Below are 17,297 nucleotides of genomic sequence, written 5' to 3'. Positions count from 1 at the left end.
TCGTACAACTCAATTTGCTTCTGTTTGCAGCGATATGTCCAGGAGAACCAAAGACCCATTCTTATATTCCACATCCGTTCGCCAGAACTCGCCCAGTTCGGCAAAGGAATACCCGCTTGTGCTCATGCAAGTGGTCTTCATGCTATCGTTAAAACGCCAAAGTCAAAGTCAGTGTGGAAACCCGACTCGATCTGCCCATCATACAGGCCTCATCCCCAACGAGGATGAAGCTGAGATCATCCGCCCAAACTTGCCACCGCAACTCATTCTGTCTCTTTCAACTTCTGGCCGTGAGGCCAAGATCCCCCACTACCCCCCTCGCTAAAAAAAATTACGTGCGTTTGTTACTGTTGTGCCCTCCCAGATCCTACATCAGAGCCCCTCGGTCTGGCAGAGGATCAAGGTCGGGTGCAAGACAACCTTGGCAACCAAAAGAAGAAAATCGCTCTCTATGCCGGAGTGTTCTCCTTAGGCTTCCAAAACTGCATCATTCGGCTGAGACGCTTCGTCTTGCTGACCTTCGGCTTCTTCTCCGGCTCGCCATCAAGAGGGACCTCCATAGACAGCTTGCTTCGTTCACCATGCGACGTGCTGATAAGGCGGTTCAGGCTGGCCAGACTCGATCGTCTTCTACCAAAGGCGGTTGCAGTAAAGGATGCGGGTCTTGGCTGATTGTGCCGCGCTAGTGGTCTTGCTTGGGGGTTGTGCAGAGATGCGCTCTCTCGAGTCATAGTCGAGTTGCTGCTGGTCAACGACGGAATGTCGTCAACCGAAATTCGGACCTCTGGGCCAGGCTCCCCCATGAGAAGGGATTGGAAGGTGTCTTCGGCGACAGACGAAGGAGCGGTAGAGATTCTGTGAGCATCGTAGGAAGCGGGCGACCGAGGAGACGGGAATGACGACGCCTGTGACATCGAATAAGGACTGATCGGTGCCAGGGACGAAGTCGGCAAATGCAGAGGACTGACATCGACCGGCGCCAGGTCCTTGGCCCTGAAAATATGGCGTGGAGAAGGTGCTGGTGAATCATAGGCATCACCAACTGAAGCAAATCTTGGCTCGAATTCGGGCATTGGAGGAACATCGTTCTCCTCAACAATAACCTCCTCATAGAGAGAGCTTCCGCCGTGCTCTGACTTCATCCTAGAGCTTGCCTGAGACTTCTCGTCGTCGCTGAGGTCGCTGCCTTTCCGTCTGGGGCCGGACTGGAGCTGGGCGTTGATGCGGAAGTCGGGTATCATCTCATCGGTGTTAGACGCTGCGAAGGTGTATCCGCTGGGAATGCCGTCGAGGCTATGATGCTTCTCATTGGGGGTTTCGGGAATCGGGGTTGACTGCCCAGTGGTCTTGTTGATGTCCGAGTCGCCATCCTCCTCATCTTCCTCAAAGACATCCGCCATCGTGGAGCTGCTGCCGAAGCGGTGGATAAACCGACCGGCCTCGAAGGGTACCATCTCCGGAGCACTCTCCGCACGTCGGTGGAAGTAGTGCATGCCGGGTCCGGTAAATCGACTCATGCCTGCAGCGCTATGAAGTTGCCTCTTTGAAAGTCCCCCTGCTTTCTGTGCCGCTTCCCATTCGGTATTCCTCGGCAAAGGAGTATTGAACGGTCCCAGGGCGGCATCCAGATCAATCATGGGATACGGGGCGTCCTCTTCGAAAGCAGGTGCCGTATAAGACGGCCTGCACGAATCCCCGCTTTCGAGGGCGGAAGCGTCGGTGATCATGACAGTTGGCATGACTTGCCCTGCGAGTATCTCAAAACTCCTCCGAACAATGTCATCATCCTCAATTTCGACATGCTGAGGAGGCGGGGTTGGCGTTCGACGCTTGGGCTTCACGTGGCGGGGTTTGGACTTGCGTGACAGAATAGACCCGGCCCAGGTTTTCACCTTCTTCTGTTTTTTGCTCCTCTTTCTACCTATCGGTTTCTTGTCGGATTGCCCCGCCTGAAGCTCTGTCGCGGAGAACTCTGGTAGATTATCATCAGATGCATGGTAGAGTGATGATACGATGGGTTTCGGTTGCAACTCGAGCGAACTCGCGCTGACGGGTCGGGATCGCGTTGGCGAGTGTGACCCAACGAAAGGATCCAGACCAAAGAATGACCACCGTTTAGGCGCTTTGCTGGGACTGGGCGTCGACGTAGCGATTTCCGAAAGGGCTAGCGGATCCAGGTGAGGGATGGAGTTCCGCCTTCGCGGAGAGGGCGAGCTCTGGTCTGTATCTTGCGTGCTTTGTGTTCGCTCAAGAACAGCCCCTGCAGTGCTTGGTCGCGAGTCGCTCCTCTTGAGTGCTGCATCGGACCTGACGTGCGAGCCAGCCTCTCTATCGGCGATAGTTGAGGTTGTGAGCGAGATCACAGATGAGATGCTTCCCGAAACCGAGTGCCCCGGACGCGCCGTTGCGGTGCTCGACGTATCACTTGACACGAGGGAAAGCGGCCTTGGGATGAACTCGAGGGTGTCGGAAAATCCGACTCGGTTTCGCACCGGAGGTTTTGGAGTGACTTGAGTTTCCTCGGAGGGAAACACTTGCGTAGATGCCTTCCTGATGTCGCTTTCAGACTTGGGCGAGGCGATCGAATGCGTCTGCTCCAGTTGACCGGTGGTACGAGGAAAAGAGTAGGCATCGTTTCGGCCGTAGAGGGCAGGGCTCGTTGGGGCGCTGCTGCCCTTTATTGCGCCAGGCGTAGTAGGAGATGGCAGAATTATAGATGAGAGATCGTGACTCGAGATAGCCGCGGATCGTCTATGGGCGTGACCTCGACGAGGCCTGCTCGGGGCGAGATTTGGAGAGGCAAGACCGCTCTCGGACTTTGTCGGACTCGTACTAATCATCGCGATGGAATCCCCTGCGCGGATGCTACCACCAACAAACTCACTTCCTCCTCGCCGATGCCCGACTCCAACGGGCTTGGAGGGGATCGCCCGCGGGGATTGGGGAGACTGTGGAGGGCTCAAGAAACTGTTCTCGGTAGCACCGCCTGACGGAGGTGCCATGGGGAAAGAGAAATCCGGCAATGAAACCGGCTTGGGTGCACCGCTGCCAATTTCGCAAGGTGGCCCGGTAGCGTCTCTTTGAAAGTCCAAGATAGGTCCAGGACGTTTTCGTGCCGCACGAGAGTACGAGGATGGAGGCGACTGTCGAGGCGGGAAGACAAAAGGAGGGTTGGGCGGTGGGACGTTCGATCTTGGTGAGAGTTCTGGACTCGAGAGAGGCGACAGAGTAGGAGGCATGTTCTGCAGGGCGGCTGAGCCTTCCGAGTCGCGATTCTCTGTTGCCAATCTATCCATTATCATGATGTCTGGACCAACGGTGGTCGCCATCTTTCCCGAGCCGCTCTGCGGCAACAGAAAAGTTGGACAAATTAGTGGAGAGGTAACATAGACCCCGTGGGATGCTGGAGTTGGCGATTCGCCGGTTGACCGAGTAGGGGGAAGTCCCTAGTGTGTCGGTCGACAGAACAAGGTTACGATTGGGACAAAAATGCAATCTGGGAGCACCACCGAGGGTCAGTACAGTCCCACCGTTGCGAGAGCTTGTTGAACTCGAGGAGATGGATGACCTAGCGTACCTCGATTGGCAAAATTCAGCACAAGAAGTGACGAGAGGCGATTGCGCAGAAATAATCAAGACAAGATCCAGGCAATGCCTCGCCGCGAATATAAATTTTGATGCTGTTAAAGGAGTGGACGGACAAGACCAGGCAAATCTCAAGACTTGCAACTGGAATTGAGCCAGTGGTTGTTGAAGTTGTCGACGGGGACAGCCCAACAAGTGGACAGGAGAGAAGTGAGAGAATGAGAAGAAGAGGCGGTGGTGCAAAGCGGGTACGTTCAATGTAAGTATTGGGGGCTGTGGGAGGGGGGGTGTGGATGGTGTGTTGGGCAGGGGGGGGGGGGGGGGGCTCGTATTGCACTGTGTGAGATCTGATGATGCCTAGGTGGACCTTTCTAAGGCTGCGGGCCTCAATGTCGAGGATTTATGGCGTACCACGTCAGCCACGGAGAATCTACACGATGCTTGAGATGGCCTGGGACTCGGAAACAACACAGAGCAAATTCCCAAACAGCGAGTAGTGAGAAGATGGCTTTTGGCTCCATGAACTCCATCAGTCACTCACGACGATGGCTTACAAGGTGTCGGCGCCACAGTAGGAGATCGAGCTGCATCGCACAGTCCGTCATTGCGACCCTGTCTGTACTTAAGGAGCAGGACACAAATCACAAGGTATCATCAGATACATTAACCCAGGCTCGACGTTGCATGGTGCATGCTGGGGTTCAGGGGTGGTTCCTCATCGCGACATTTAAGATCATATCGCCGGTCACATACAATAAATAGGATACAACCCTTTCTTCATCAACCTGCGCTGAAGCCATCCATCCTGTGATTTTACAAACTTGCATTATATACACGAGTGGTGTACATACAATGACCGTATGAAGCCCTCGGAAGGCGAGATGATGGTCCCATAATTTTTGTTTTACCCCCAGAAATCAGATAATCAAACGCCAAACAAATCTTCCCTTTGCATGTCAATCAGGAACCTGGGGCTATTGAGATTCGGCCAATGATTGGGTCGGAACCGACCTGAGAACCGCGTCCGGGATACCCAGGGCCCGCAGCTGATGATGCTTTGGGAGTCCTGAAAATCCCTGGAACACCCCCGGCCAGGAACGGAAGGATAGACCCCTGGCGAACGGTTTCTGCATAATTGAAAGATTGTGCTTCATGGTCCACGTATTCAAATTATTCTGTCTGATACAGACTACAACGCAGAGCGTAATCTGTGTAGTAGGAGAACGGGCAGCCGCTGTCGACAATGGGAAGATGATCGATCTAATGTCATAGAAGGGTATCTGGGTATGGAAGGTAGGTGCAGAAGACACCTAGTTTCGTTCATCTCTTGCCAATTCGCATGGGCCGCTACCGAGTGCTTCCATCGTTCCACCATCTCAGCGTTCGTTGCTCCAAGACTGCCACTGGCTTGCCTGGTGGCTACAGTAGCCGGGTTTCCGACTTTTTATTCTTGGTTCGTTTCCAAGTTCCAAGCCCGGCCCTCCAACAATCCCGAGTCGATAGAAAGGAAACCAAACAAACGCGGCACGGGCGGAAAATGCGAAGACTGAGGGAGGGCCAGGCCCACCTCCCAAGACTGGCTATGGTTGTCACCCACATCCCACATCCCACATCGCCAATGATAACAACAACTTCCTCGGCATGTAGTACATACCTCCCTAGCGAGCCTAGGTGGAGGCGACCTGTTCAACTGTTGACCCTGAAGCGTGCATCAAGGTGGGCAGCCACACACCATGCATTCAGAATTTCAGATAGGCGCCAGCCACCCAATTCAGCCGGCGGAGAAGCAGCCAAGAGTTAACAGAATTACCTACTCCACTGCGAGGGGCCCCTACAGGTTACAGGTTACCTGCTGCGTACATGCTGCTAACGCGATCGCTGCTGCAAGGCAACTACTAAGTAGGTACGGCGTACCGTCGTGGCGTTGTGAGACCTGGGGCATCATCACTATTGGCCCTGTGGGCCCAGGGGTTTTTCTTCTTTTTTGGTGTGTTGCTCTGTAAAAGCTCCGGACACTCCAAAAGCGGTTCCTTCCGGCACGACATGTAACCAGACTCGAGTCTCGGTAAGGTATTGGCCTCGCCACGAAGTGGCGGTTTGCCGGGTACGAATAATCTACACTACGTTTCACATTTTTTTCTGCCTGTGAAGATCTTCAGTCAGACTACTAAGACAACCCGAAAGTGGCCATGGATGACCGAGATTGTGAGCTCGCTGGTTTCTAATTATACCTAGACCCGTCCATCTCAGCAATTTCCCCCCCTTCGTTTGATTGCAGTATGAACCATTGTCTACTAAGTAAGGACAACAGGAAGCACACCTCGGTACTTTACGCGCTTGTCGCGACCAGCTGAGGATTTTGTTATGTAATTTGAGAATATTGATTTAATTCTCGCGACCTCATTTCGGCCTCAGCGATAGAACCACACTAAGCAAAACAGAGCCCCAGGGGTGAAGCCTGCAGAAGCAAGCTGGATTGACGCCTACAAGCCACTTTTGAAAGAAACTTATGGTTCTCCAGCCAGCGGCCGCCTCTCTCATTGGCCTGCCATACTTTCGGGCCCCGAAATTGCCATTCCCTCCCGCCTTTAATTAGGTAGGTGTCTAGTGCCACTTTTCCACACCGCACAATTGCCAGCCAGGCAGGTTTCGAGCGGCAGAATATTTGCATGCCACCTTCAACCCCACTGACCGCTTTCTCATTCTGCGGATTTTTCCCCCAAGAACTTGAAGGTAGATATCATCATGTCGGCTACCACAGCAGCAGCCACCGCGTCTACGGCTAAGCCCCTGGGGATGAGGGTGAATGGTATTATATACTCTGCACAACCTGAGGACCAGTCAAAATGCTCACAGTTATTGCAGGCAAGCAGTGGCATGAACCGAAGAAGGCTTTTCGGCCAGCATCTGGCCTAACCTCTTATGAGAAACGTGCAAAGGAAAGGATAGCTCAGGCTGCCACGAAGGCCAAGGAAAAGCAAATGAAAGAGGAGAAGGAGACCGAGAGACAGGTGAGAGGGGATTCCTCGTCTTTGATGGATCGCATCCGTCCCTAACCTCAAACCACCATTCCAGGCACGCATCAAATCAATCAAAGAGAAGCGCATTGCCAAGGAGGAGAAGGAGAGATACGAGAAGCTGGCCGAGAAGATGCACAAGAAGAGGGTTGAGAGGCTCAAGAGAAAGGAGAAGAGGAATAAGCTGCTCAACTCGTGAGGCGCAAACGTGGACAAGTTCGACTCCACTGGTGTTCATTGCAGCCGGGCAAGGGATTATGATGGGGTGTCCCTATTACTGCCATTGGAGGAGCATGGCTGTTGCGGCGCTGTCCTCTCTTCAGCAACCTGCATTTCTGGTCCCTCGAGGGCTGCAACAGACCAGCTGAAACGGGGATACAGCCACCTTACCTTCCAGGTTGTCAGTCGCAGGGTTGGCTACAGTGTGCGAAAACGGACAGATGGCAGCTTCTGGCTGGAAATCCACCTTGGGAATGCCGTCTCTTCAAACCTAGATGCAGTTTTTAAGGCGGGCATGACATGCAAGCATGACCATTGCGGCTCATGACGACCTATTATGATGGAATACCTAGGTACCTTAGCTACTTACATCAGTTAGCAACACGTCTGGGAGTAGCATGTGCCGAGAAATACATCATCACTGAAATTTTACCGGGTAATTGCTCGCCTCTCTGTAACATGTTGGGTGAACATTGGATGCTTTATAATTCGTTTCTTGGTTCCTCTCTAGACCGAGTGGTAGATACCTAGACGACATGTGAAAGTTGCACCACACGGCTTATCCGCCCACACACTGCCCCACCAAGGTCTTTCCCTGCACTTCCCTGCACTTTCCCTGGCAGCCTTTGCTTGGAGCAATCTAGACCGCGAAAGTACCGACAAGTAGATCACTCCCCGTCATTTAGATCAGACGGGCACCACGAACTGCGCAGTACGTTGTACACTGGATATAGTCTACTCAGTGTAGTAGTACAGCCCAGATTGCACACCCACCATGTCCAGCAACGGGGCCGATTCCCCTCGGCCATTGCCACCTCATCGGCCAAGGCACCAGATAACCCGCTCCATTAGCGAACTATCCTCACCAATCCGGCTGCATCGACACGAGCACTCCAGTCTTCTACGCAGGGAGCGCGAACGCGAATGCGACGATCGAATCCTCACCCCGCACTCTACGTCGTCAACGTTACTTGCCATGGAATCGCGAGCCGGCTCCAAGTCCGAAGGCGTGACGCCCAACCTTAGTCCGAATCCGAGCAGGAGGCCTAGTATCCTAGCTGCCTCGGGCGATGACTCTGGCCCCGTGGCTGGGCCTGGGTACACCGTTGCGCGGACACTGCCTAGGGAGGAACAACTTCGACAGCAGCGGCAGAAAGCAGCTGCGAGAGTAACGTTCGAGGCCCCTACCCTGAATGATTGGACGCAAGTTCGGAAACTAAAAATGGTGCTCTACAGCGGTCTGAAAAGCTCCCTTGCCGACCTCAGTACCTTCTCCAACACCACCACTCGAAGACTCGATGATACGTATTACTCCGTTCTCGAGAAGCTAGGCATGTTGCAGAGCATGGTCATCGCCCTCAAGGAGCTCGCCAGCACGTCGCAGGAGACCAACGCCAACTTCAAGAAGGAGACGGAGGAGCTCGTCAGCGAGGTCTGCTCACAACTCGACTCGTTTGGCCAGTTCGAGGACCAGGAGGAGCGCATCGAGTCGCTGAAGAGCCGCGTACACGCCGGGAGGGAGAAGATCGAGGCCCTCAGTAACCGGGTCGACTCGGTGCGGGAGAGGATCGAGGGCTGGGAGCGGGCCGATGGGGAGTGGCAGGAGAGGACGAGGCGGCGGCTCAAGGCGATCTGGGTCGTCACCTCGGCCATCGCCTTCATCCTGGTCCTCATCCTCATCAGCGCGCAGTACGTGCCGACGAGTATCGAGGAAGCGACGGTCCGGGTCGCGAACGAGAGCCTGAATTACATCCGGCATGCGAGTCCGGGCAACGGCACTCAGCACGGCACACCCGGAGGGGATGGCCGAGATTTGCTGGGTTCGCCGTCGAAAGGAGCAACGGAGGACCACTTGCTGCCTCCTGATGACAGGCTGAGGATCTTTGACGAGTTATGAAGCGCTGCTGGCGACGCACAGTACTCGCACAATAAGGCGTTGGAGTCTGATTACACCTGTGTTCCGTGCAAGGCACTATACTTTTTGATACCCGAACAACATGGCAGGCATTTCCTACCCTTGGAGGGCCCGCAGGGCTGTCTCGCGCCTCGGTTGATTGTTCTGCACCAACCTGCCTACCTAACCTATCTAATCCATCCATTGACCTTCTGTAGGGCCTGATTGAAAGTTGGCAATGCAGAGTTACCATCCACAGTCAGCACTAATGTGAGTCTTCAAGGAGATTCTCACGTGATTGGTCTGGACGTTTTCCTAGCGTTGTCCAAGAAACAGCTTCATCGGCCCGGAAAACGGGGGGTTGCCCGTTCTATTCCGCGCTTGATTCTAACGCCGAGACGCCTGTGGCTGGAAAACGAGGCCGTGGACCCTGGATGCTAAATCACAAAGCTTGGCCTTGGGCTGTGTGTGGACAAAGAAATGAGGCGCGGTCCATCTCATTCGACACTAGAGATACGCAACCGCCGGAATTGTGGAGGTGGGCGGCATCGTACGTCATCCACCCGCGCCACAAAACAAGATCCGTCATTTGGCTGTCGCGGCAAGATGGGGCTCGTGATCCATTAAGAGCTTGGCCAAATTTGCTGTGTGTACTCGTAGGCGAAGCGAGCTTAGCTGGAGGTACCTACTCATAGCACACAGTGGATTAGGTGCCTGAGAAGATAGGTGCTTGGCGGGCGGCAGTACGTCACCTGGCACCGAGCCACAAGAGGCATTCCTCGCGGATAATCAGGTCGCGCGGCCACCTGTCTCAGCTATCTCTAGACTTGTTTCTTTTTTTCTCTCTCGTTTTGTGTCTTAAATCTGCCCTTTCCGTGTCGCATTCAGCCTTACAAAGCCGTGTCCGTCGGAGGTTTTGTAGCTTTGTGAGTTTTCGGGACCGCTGTTCTGTTGCTGACCGTCCCGCAACAACTCTCTCCGCCTGTACTGTACCTACCCCGCCAAACCGCCGAGATTGGGCAATCTTGGCCCCTGTGAACTTTTATTCTTCTTCGTCTATCTGGGTTATTCCACCCCATTTTCACCTAGAGCCGAGCTGAGAACGAAGACATGGCTTCCAATGCTCCCGCAGAAAAGGCCCAAGACGGCGGCAATAGCAATGCATCAGCCGCCCCGCCCGGCAGCCAAACATTGACCGGAAAGCAAGAGCATTGTTCGTTGCCCCCTGATGGGGAGGAAACCCCGCGTCGGGAGGGCGGTTGGGCTAACACGTCGACTCTTCCTCAGATCTCAAGCGCGAGCTTATCGCCGAGCAAGTGAAATGGGAGATATCAGAGCTCAACTCGCCAACGTCGCTGCGGCGATTCGGCGCCCCCTTCAAATCCGAGTTCGGCGAGGTCTCGCCCTTCGACTCCGAACTCCCGATCCTGCGATACATCTTCGTGCACCATGTGCGCGAATTCCCGTTCCTGGACAAGGCAAATGAGAAGGAGTTTTGGCAGGATAAGCTGCAGGTGGTATGTAACGATGGAATATGCCCCCCGGACGGACTGTAAAGGCCGCAAGGATTCTGACCGTGCAATTTTGGCCATTAGTTCCTCGAATCCTTCACCACCAAGAATATATCATCGTCAGAAGACCGACTAGAGGAGACGAAGCGTCGAAAGCTTGCCACCAAAGCGCAAAAGCTCGTCGAGCTCATGATGGTCTCGGGTGTTGGGACCTCGTCTGGGTTTGAGGAGAGAATACGTTTCTCGGAACTCGAGATCGTGGATCGAGATGCCATTGATTCGGGAGTCATAGCGTCGGTGCCTGAGGGGCACTACCTCAATGGCTGGGACGTCAACGTTGCCGGCGTTCGAGTTACTTCTGTGAAGCGGAACGTCAGGTACCACAAACACGCAGTAAGTTTGCTCTCTGCCAATGGATGGTGCCGTGGTTGCTCTGCTTAACATGAGACCGCCCAGGAGTTCATCTTGCGCGTCAAGCGGAAAGGGGAGCTGGAGCACTTCGTCGGTCGTCGGTATGGCGATTTCCCCCGCCTGGCCAAGAGGTTGCGGACGGAGTTGCCAGGAAGAGTCTTACCACCAGTTCCCAAGAAGAACAAGTCGAGTTCGACCACATCCAATATCATCGGGAGCATCACTGGCGCCAACGACTCCGACGCCTCATCAGTATCTTCTATCTCCACCCAGATGACAGCGTTCCAGGCAGGCAATGGCTCATCAGACGGTTCTTCCAAACTGCTATCTCTGAAAGGTTTGTAAGACCGCGGCTTGGAACCTTGTGACTATTGCTGATCTATGTGGACCAGGGCATCGTAGAGACGACTCAATAGCATCCGGCCGGTCGTCCCCCAGAGTATCTACAGATGGTCGATCCTCTAATCCTGCCCTCCTTAGCCCGACAACAAAATCAGAGGTAAGATCGTCTTCGGCACGATGCAAATGGAGCCCCTGCCTAATCACTGTCGCAGACTGTCATGCTGTGGAGAGAAAACCAGAGGATATCTCTCCGTGCATTCCTGAGGACTCTGCTGCACAACCCTCAGGTTGCGAAGACCAAGGCCATGGAGGAGTTCCTTACGAAAGATCCGATAACGCCCACGGACGACGACGTTGAAGAAATCATTCGCAGGAAAAGGGTGGACGAGAAGCGCGTGGAAGAGCAGAAGAAATTCTACGAGATCGCGAGAAAGCGTGCTGCTGAACTTGACGTCTATATGGAGCAGTACGTGGCCCTGGAATCCCAAATCCGAATTTCAGGGGGTTATGCTAACCTTCTCCAATCGGTAGGTTTCGACAGGACATCGTTGAGCGCAACGGGTTGACGATGCTCTTCAAAGAAATCAAAGAGAAGGAAACGATCCAAGATCTTAGCGTCCAGTACCAGAAGTTCGCCGAGTGGTTACGCATAGAGGTTGCGGCCACTATCTACCACCTTTTCCTCGCCGAAGACAACTCGCCCGAGATGTTTGCCCAGGCAAAGAGAATCCATTCCCTAATACCGTACACGATAATGAAGAATGTCATCCGCGTCGCGAACCCCGCCGCGGTCATGGCCAATGTCCTAGACCTCTTTCTAGCACAACCATTCGGCGCGAGGTCATTGATGCAGCGAATATTCTCGCTGACTCTTAACGACGGCATCAAAGTCATCCAGAGGTCTATCGATGCTCTTAGCGTGGAGATAGGAGACCCCGTCTTCGTTGACAAACTGAAGCAGTACGTGGAGGGGGAGGAACATATCAAAGTGGCGATCCAGGAGGAAGCAAAGAGCGACGACGTCGATATCATTGTCGCTATCCTGCGATCGGACCTGATCTACCCGGACCTCGTACCGGAGCAGATCGGCCGGCTGTACAATGCCTACGTTGCTTTCAACAGTGCAGTTGAAAACGTGGACGAGGAACTGAGGCAGGGGGCACAGCTGTTCTCGTACCTGAAGCAGCTGATGAAGCTCAACATGAGGCAACGTGATAAGGCCATGATGCTGCGTCTGGTCGAGGAGCCAGTGACACTTCAGCTATTCCGAGATCTGTTCACCATCTTCTACGAGCCGCTGGTAAGGGTATATAAGTCGGCAAACGTATACAATAGTGTCACAGACTTTGCTGTCTTTATCGACGACTTGATCCAGGTAGATACAGCCCCTCAATGGTGCTCGGGGAACATTGACTAATCCGAGTACTAGGTTGTCGAGAAATGCCGAGACCAAGATGCATCGGCAGATCCCAACCAGACCGTTCAAGCCTTCATCGACCTGTGCCGGCGCCATGAGCATAACTTCTACAAGTTTGTGCACGAAGTCCACACTCACGATAACGGGCTATTCACGAAGTTGATGGGTTGGATAGAGGGCATTCTGGAGTTCCTGCGACACGGACCCAAGAATGGGACCCTGGATATTAACGATCTCTTCGAGAAATCCATCGTCGAGGGCACAATCGACAAGGAGAAGGCTATCGTGGAGATTGACCAGCTCATATCGTGGCAGGAGGCTCGGAAGAAGTGGCACCAAGACAAGACGCGGCAGAAGATGGCCGCCGAGGGAGTCGGGACATCGGAATTGGCTGCCGCCCCGATGAACTTCAATCCCAATGACTTTGGTCTCGACCAAATGGACCTAGAGGACATGGCATACGAGGATGATTCGGAGTCCGAGGGGGACCTGGAAGCCGAGGAAGATATGGACCCGATCGACGCCGAGAGGAAGAGAAGAAGAAAGGTTCAGGATAGACTGCGGCGATACGCGGGAGAGCCGGTGAGACCGGACGTGTCGGAGGTGCACAAGCTGAAGGAGAACTTCTTGGTGATGCTGAAGATGGTTTTGGCCGAGTAGGGAGGCTACGAACTTACGGGTGATAGCTACTGGGTTTCGTGTTATTGCTGGCATAAACTGAGCATCACACGGCATTGCATGATAAAAGGGGTCAGTCAGGGTTAGGGTGCCAAAGAGGTGCAAAAGCATGTGATCGAGTCACAATAAGGATACAGATGACGAAGTTGTCTATAAACCTTGAACTGTAAACTGTCGTGCAACTTTCCTCTCGATCCGGCAGGTGCTAGGAACTACACAAGTAGCCAGATGCCGCAAGAGACATAAAAGACATATCCTGAAGGTATCACAGAATTGAATGAAATCCAGCCCATCACTTTTCGTGTACTAGTAGCCCATCATCGGCCCGCATCTAGGCCGGCATCGCAGCATAGCAACATAGCAGCCGAAAACCAAAGCACGGACCAGCCACACTTCCGGGTCGGCAACTCGGCTAATCACAATTGTGTGATTGGTCGATTCGCCGCCTCGTTCGAGTGCTGAAATCATTCCCAAGCAAACCACCCGATCCTATCCTTGTCGTGAAAGACAACACAGAGAGGCTCTCGACAATCTTCTGCTGCCCATCGACTCGCGCATTTGAGCTGCAGTTGACCATGGCACCCTCAATTGCGTGGAGAAGACTGGCTGCGAGGCAAATGGTGAGTATCCAGCTGCTAATAAGTTTCTGGGCGTATGGGCCATTCTCTCCAAGTGCCGTGATGCTGATCCGAGACTCTTCGCTCATAGCTCGCACGCCTCCCCAAGAGTCAGACAAGGGCATTTTCAGTGACTAGGCCAGCAGGTAGGTCTTTGCTGACATCGAGCCACGTCGAAACCGCGCTGATGAAGCTTCTCTTACAGCAAGGGTCATCGCAAACCAACCCCTGCGAGCGAAGGAGGCATCGCCTTTTGTCAGCAGCAAGTACCCCGTCATCGTACGTTCTCCGCCGCCAGACTGCAACCGCCCCAGGGACCACCAATTGACCGGCATATAGGACCACGAGTACGACGCCGTTGTTGTCGGAGCCGGTGGCTCGGGACTGCGGGCGGCATTCGGTCTTGCCGAGGCTGGATTCAACACGGCATGCATTTCCAAGCTCTTCCCCACCCGAAGCCACACGGTCGCCGCCCAGGGTGGCATCAACGCTGCGCTCGGAAATATGCACGAGGACGACTGGAGGTGGCACATGTATGACACCGTCAAGGGCTCCGACTGGCTTGGTGACCAAGACGCCATCCACTACATGACCCGGGAGGCTCCGGCTTCCATCATCGAGCTCGAACACTACGGCTGCCCCTTCTCCAGAACTGAGGATGGCAAGATGTAAGCTCCCCGCGTCTGGATTTGCGAAATTGGAGAGCTCACAAAGCGTGCACAGCTACCAGCGGGCCTTCGGTGGCCAGTCTCAGAAATTCGGCAAGGGCGGCCAGGCATATCGCTGCTGCGCCGCCGCCGATCGTACCGGACACGCCCTTCTGCACACCCTCTACGGCCAATCGCTTAGGCACAACACCAACTATTTCATTGAGTACTTTGCACTTGATCTGATCATGGAGGACGGCGAATGCCGAGGCGTCCTTGCTTACAACCAGGAAGACGGCACGCTTCACCGATTCTTGGCAAAGAACACTGTCTTGGCTACTGGTGGATACGGACGGACTTACTTCAGCTGCACCTCCGCTCACACTTGCACGGGTGACGGAATGGCCATGGTTGCCCGTGCCGGCCTGCCAAACCAGGATCTCGAGTTCGTCCAGTTCCACCCCACTGGTATTTATGGCGCTGGCTGCTTGATCACCGAGGGTGCCCGTGGTGAGGGTGGCTACCTGCTCAACTCGGAGGGTGAACGGTTCATGGAGAGGTACGCCCCGACGGCGAAGGATCTTGCCAGCCGTGACGTCGTCTCCCGGTCCATGACCATGGAGATCCGCGACGGCCGTGGTGTTGGCGCCGAGAAGGATCACATATTCCTGCAACTCAGCCATCTGCCCGCCGAGGTTCTTGCCGAACGCCTTCCCGGTATCTCCGAGACTGCTGGTATCTTCGCCGGCGTTGATGTTCGCAAGCAGCCCATCCCCGTCCTGCCGACTGTCCACTACAACATGGGTGGTATTCCCACTCGGTATACGGGTGAGGTTATCAAGGTGGACGAACAAGGCAACGACCAGGTCGTCCCCGGTCTCTTTGCGTGCGGTGAGGCGGCCTGCGTCTCCGTCCACGGAGCCAACCGGTTAGGAGCCAACTCGCTTCTCGACTTGGTCGTCTTCGGTCGGGCCGTCTCCCACACCATCCGGGACAAGTTCACGCCAGGGCAGGCTCACAAGCCGATCAGCGCCGACGCCGGTGCCGAGTCCATCGAGGTCCTCGACCAGATCCGCACTTCAGACGGCCCCTTGAGCACGGCCGAGATCCGTCTGAGCATGCAGAAGGTCATGCAGAAGGATGTCAGCGTGTTCCGGACACAGGAGAGTCTGGACGACGGCGTCCGCGGCATCACCGAGGTCGACCAGACCTTCTCTCAGGTCGGCATCAAGGACCGAAGCATGATCTGGAACTCGGATCTCGTTGAGACTCTAGAGCTGAGGAACCTGCTCACTTGCGCGTAAGTGGAACCACAAACCCTGAATAAACCTGACCACCCCCCGGCGAAACCTCGTGGATAGGTAGACTGACAGGGAGCAACAGTACCCAGACGGCCGTCTCCGCCTCCGCGCGGAAGGAGTCGCGCGGTGCACACGCCCGCGAGGACTACCCCGACCGCGACGACACCAACTGGATGAAGCACACCCTGAGTTACCAGAAGACCCCGCACGGCAAGGTCGACCTCTCGTACCGCCGCGTCATCGGCACGACCCTCGACGAGAACGAGTGCAAGGCCATCCCGCCCTTCAAGCGCGTCTACTAAACGAAGGAAGGCTTCGCCGTTGTGAGAAAGCGGTCTTCCCCCGGTTCCTTGGGGAGCCGAGGCGTTTCGCCGAGATGACTTTCCCTCGAACTGCGACGATCATACAATGTTCCCGGGGGGAGAGGGAGAGGTTTGGGGGCGACAGATGCATTGGATGAGGCGTCGTCTTTGAGGATATCCGTTGGGGAGGGAGGAGGGAGTGGGAGAGGTATAATCCAGCCAACAAAATCTTGTATGATGTGTAACTTAGATGGGACCGCTGGGCAAGGTGTATACACATGGTGACAGTCAAAGAGTCGAAACTAAAAAATTGCAGTTAATCCTCCAACCTCGCATTGCCTCGCCTCATCGAACGGAAGACGAAGGTCAAAGGATCATAAGAGGAGGGAAATGGCTAGATACTCTGGTTTTGACTTGGCTAAGCACACAGCGGATGTACGGATTCAAAGTCTATGAACTGCCAGATTAACCCCCCCTAACGGATCGAGATGACATGACCAGCTTAACCCCCCTTTTTTTGGTTTAAAAAAGATCCCCTGGGCGATTAATCCCCCGACCGGACCGCGTGCTAATAGTGTAAAAGACACCCAATATGTATCTCTATTTTATCACCCAACGTTCGTCTACGTCAAGACAACGAGCACCGCTCCTTCTCCCAAGCCGCAAGCAATCGGTGCAAATGGGCGAACCGTCACCGTCCCTGAATTCGGCGGAATGGGGGAGGGAAGCCGTGGGAGCAGGGGCTCGAGAATATGAAATCCATCTTTGCTGGAAGGACCAGGTTAATCACAGTGTCCGAATGAAGATCTGCCCGGACCCCAACCCCCCCGCAGGGCTGACTTGGAGACCTTTGATGTATGTGTGCGCGTGTCTACTCATGCTGGCCGATGCCGAGGTGCTCTGGGTCGGCCCGGACGATGCGCATGGTGTTGGTGTGGCCGACGCCGCCACGCCAGCCCTGGATGACGACGATGTTGTCGCCGACGTTGAGCACGCTGAGCTCGACCGCCTTGGTGACGCCCCACTTGATGCGGCGGTCGACGTCCTCCTGCCAGTTGACCTTGGTGAAGTCGGGCTTCGCCTCGGGGAAGTAGAAGGGGTAGACGCCGCGGTAGAGATGGGCGTAGCGGGAGGCCGAGGCGTTCCGCGTGACCATGAAGATGGGGCAGACGGGTCTGTACTTTGAGAGCAGGCGCTGTTCGGATATCAAATATTAGCGTTTGTAAAGGGGCAAGGCCGGGGCGGGGGGGGGGGGGGGGGGGGTTTGGGGGGGGGGGGTTTAAAAAACCCCCAGTCGCCGGTTGGGTAATGGCCAATATAACCCCCGGAAATAAAGGCGAAATAACAACCCCAGGC

General features: G+C 54.8%; 6 protein-coding genes across 6 annotated transcripts in view; 4 read left to right on the top strand and 2 right to left on the bottom strand.

The window, feature by feature from the left end:
* Positions 1-387: 387 nt before the first annotated feature.
* On the bottom strand, positions 388-3,460 carry QBC33DRAFT_332814 (uncharacterized protein). Its single transcript, XM_060423685.1, has one exon. The coding sequence runs from the start codon at positions 3,327-3,329 to the stop codon at positions 450-452; it is 2,880 nt and encodes a 959-aa protein (XP_060285914.1). The 5' UTR covers positions 3,330-3,460; the 3' UTR covers positions 388-449.
* A 1,253-nt stretch (positions 3,461-4,713) lies between these two features.
* Positions 4,714-5,336, top strand: QBC33DRAFT_531682 (uncharacterized protein). Its single transcript, XM_060427316.1, has one exon. It carries the CDS (start codon positions 4,872-4,874, stop codon positions 5,133-5,135), a length of 264 nt encoding a protein of 87 aa, XP_060285913.1. The 5' UTR covers positions 4,714-4,871; the 3' UTR covers positions 5,136-5,336.
* A 676-nt stretch (positions 5,337-6,012) lies between these two features.
* QBC33DRAFT_332340 (uncharacterized protein) lies at positions 6,013-6,973 on the top strand. Its single transcript, XM_060423683.1, has 3 exons — positions 6,013-6,394; positions 6,451-6,596; positions 6,661-6,973. The coding sequence occupies exons 1-3, from the start codon at positions 6,331-6,333 to the stop codon at positions 6,799-6,801; spliced, it is 351 nt and encodes a 116-aa protein (XP_060285912.1). The 5' UTR covers positions 6,013-6,330; the 3' UTR covers positions 6,802-6,973.
* Positions 6,974-7,288: 315 nt separating this feature from the next.
* Positions 7,289-9,008, top strand: QBC33DRAFT_531677 (uncharacterized protein). Its single transcript, XM_060427315.1, has one exon. It carries the CDS (start codon positions 7,597-7,599, stop codon positions 8,716-8,718), a length of 1,122 nt encoding a protein of 373 aa, XP_060285911.1. The 5' UTR covers positions 7,289-7,596; the 3' UTR covers positions 8,719-9,008.
* Positions 9,009-9,825: 817 nt separating this feature from the next.
* QBC33DRAFT_576808 (succinate dehydrogenase) lies at positions 9,826-15,941 on the top strand (the record flags this gene model as incomplete). Its single annotated transcript, XM_060430940.1, has 13 exons — positions 9,826-9,928; positions 10,003-10,232; positions 10,311-10,619; positions 10,683-10,947; positions 11,030-11,136; positions 11,192-11,445; positions 11,511-12,354; positions 12,409-13,052; positions 13,783-13,801; positions 13,860-13,970; positions 14,031-14,359; positions 14,415-15,638; positions 15,722-15,941. 13 exons carry the CDS (start codon positions 9,826-9,828, stop codon positions 15,939-15,941), a joined length of 4,659 nt encoding a protein of 1,552 aa, XP_060285910.1.
* A 575-nt stretch (positions 15,942-16,516) lies between these two features.
* Positions 16,517-17,297, bottom strand: part of QBC33DRAFT_332785 (putative pyruvate kinase) — a 2,369-nt gene continuing 1,588 nt past the window's right edge. The window contains exon 3 of the mRNA XM_060423684.1: positions 16,517-17,136. Coding sequence (XP_060285909.1) covers positions 16,813-17,136 — 324 coding nt within the window. The 3' untranslated portion in view covers positions 16,517-16,812. The remainder of the gene's footprint in view (positions 17,137-17,297) is intronic.

The sequence above is a fragment of the Phialemonium atrogriseum genome (genome assembly GCF_030411735.1).
Source record: "Phialemonium atrogriseum strain 8032-3 unplaced genomic scaffold QBC33scaffold_6, whole genome shotgun sequence".
NCBI classification, from domain to species: domain Eukaryota; kingdom Fungi; phylum Ascomycota; class Sordariomycetes; order Cephalothecales; family Cephalothecaceae; genus Phialemonium; species Phialemonium atrogriseum.
Note: the sequence above shows the minus strand (reverse complement) of the source record. Positions and strands in the feature narration are given on the sequence as shown.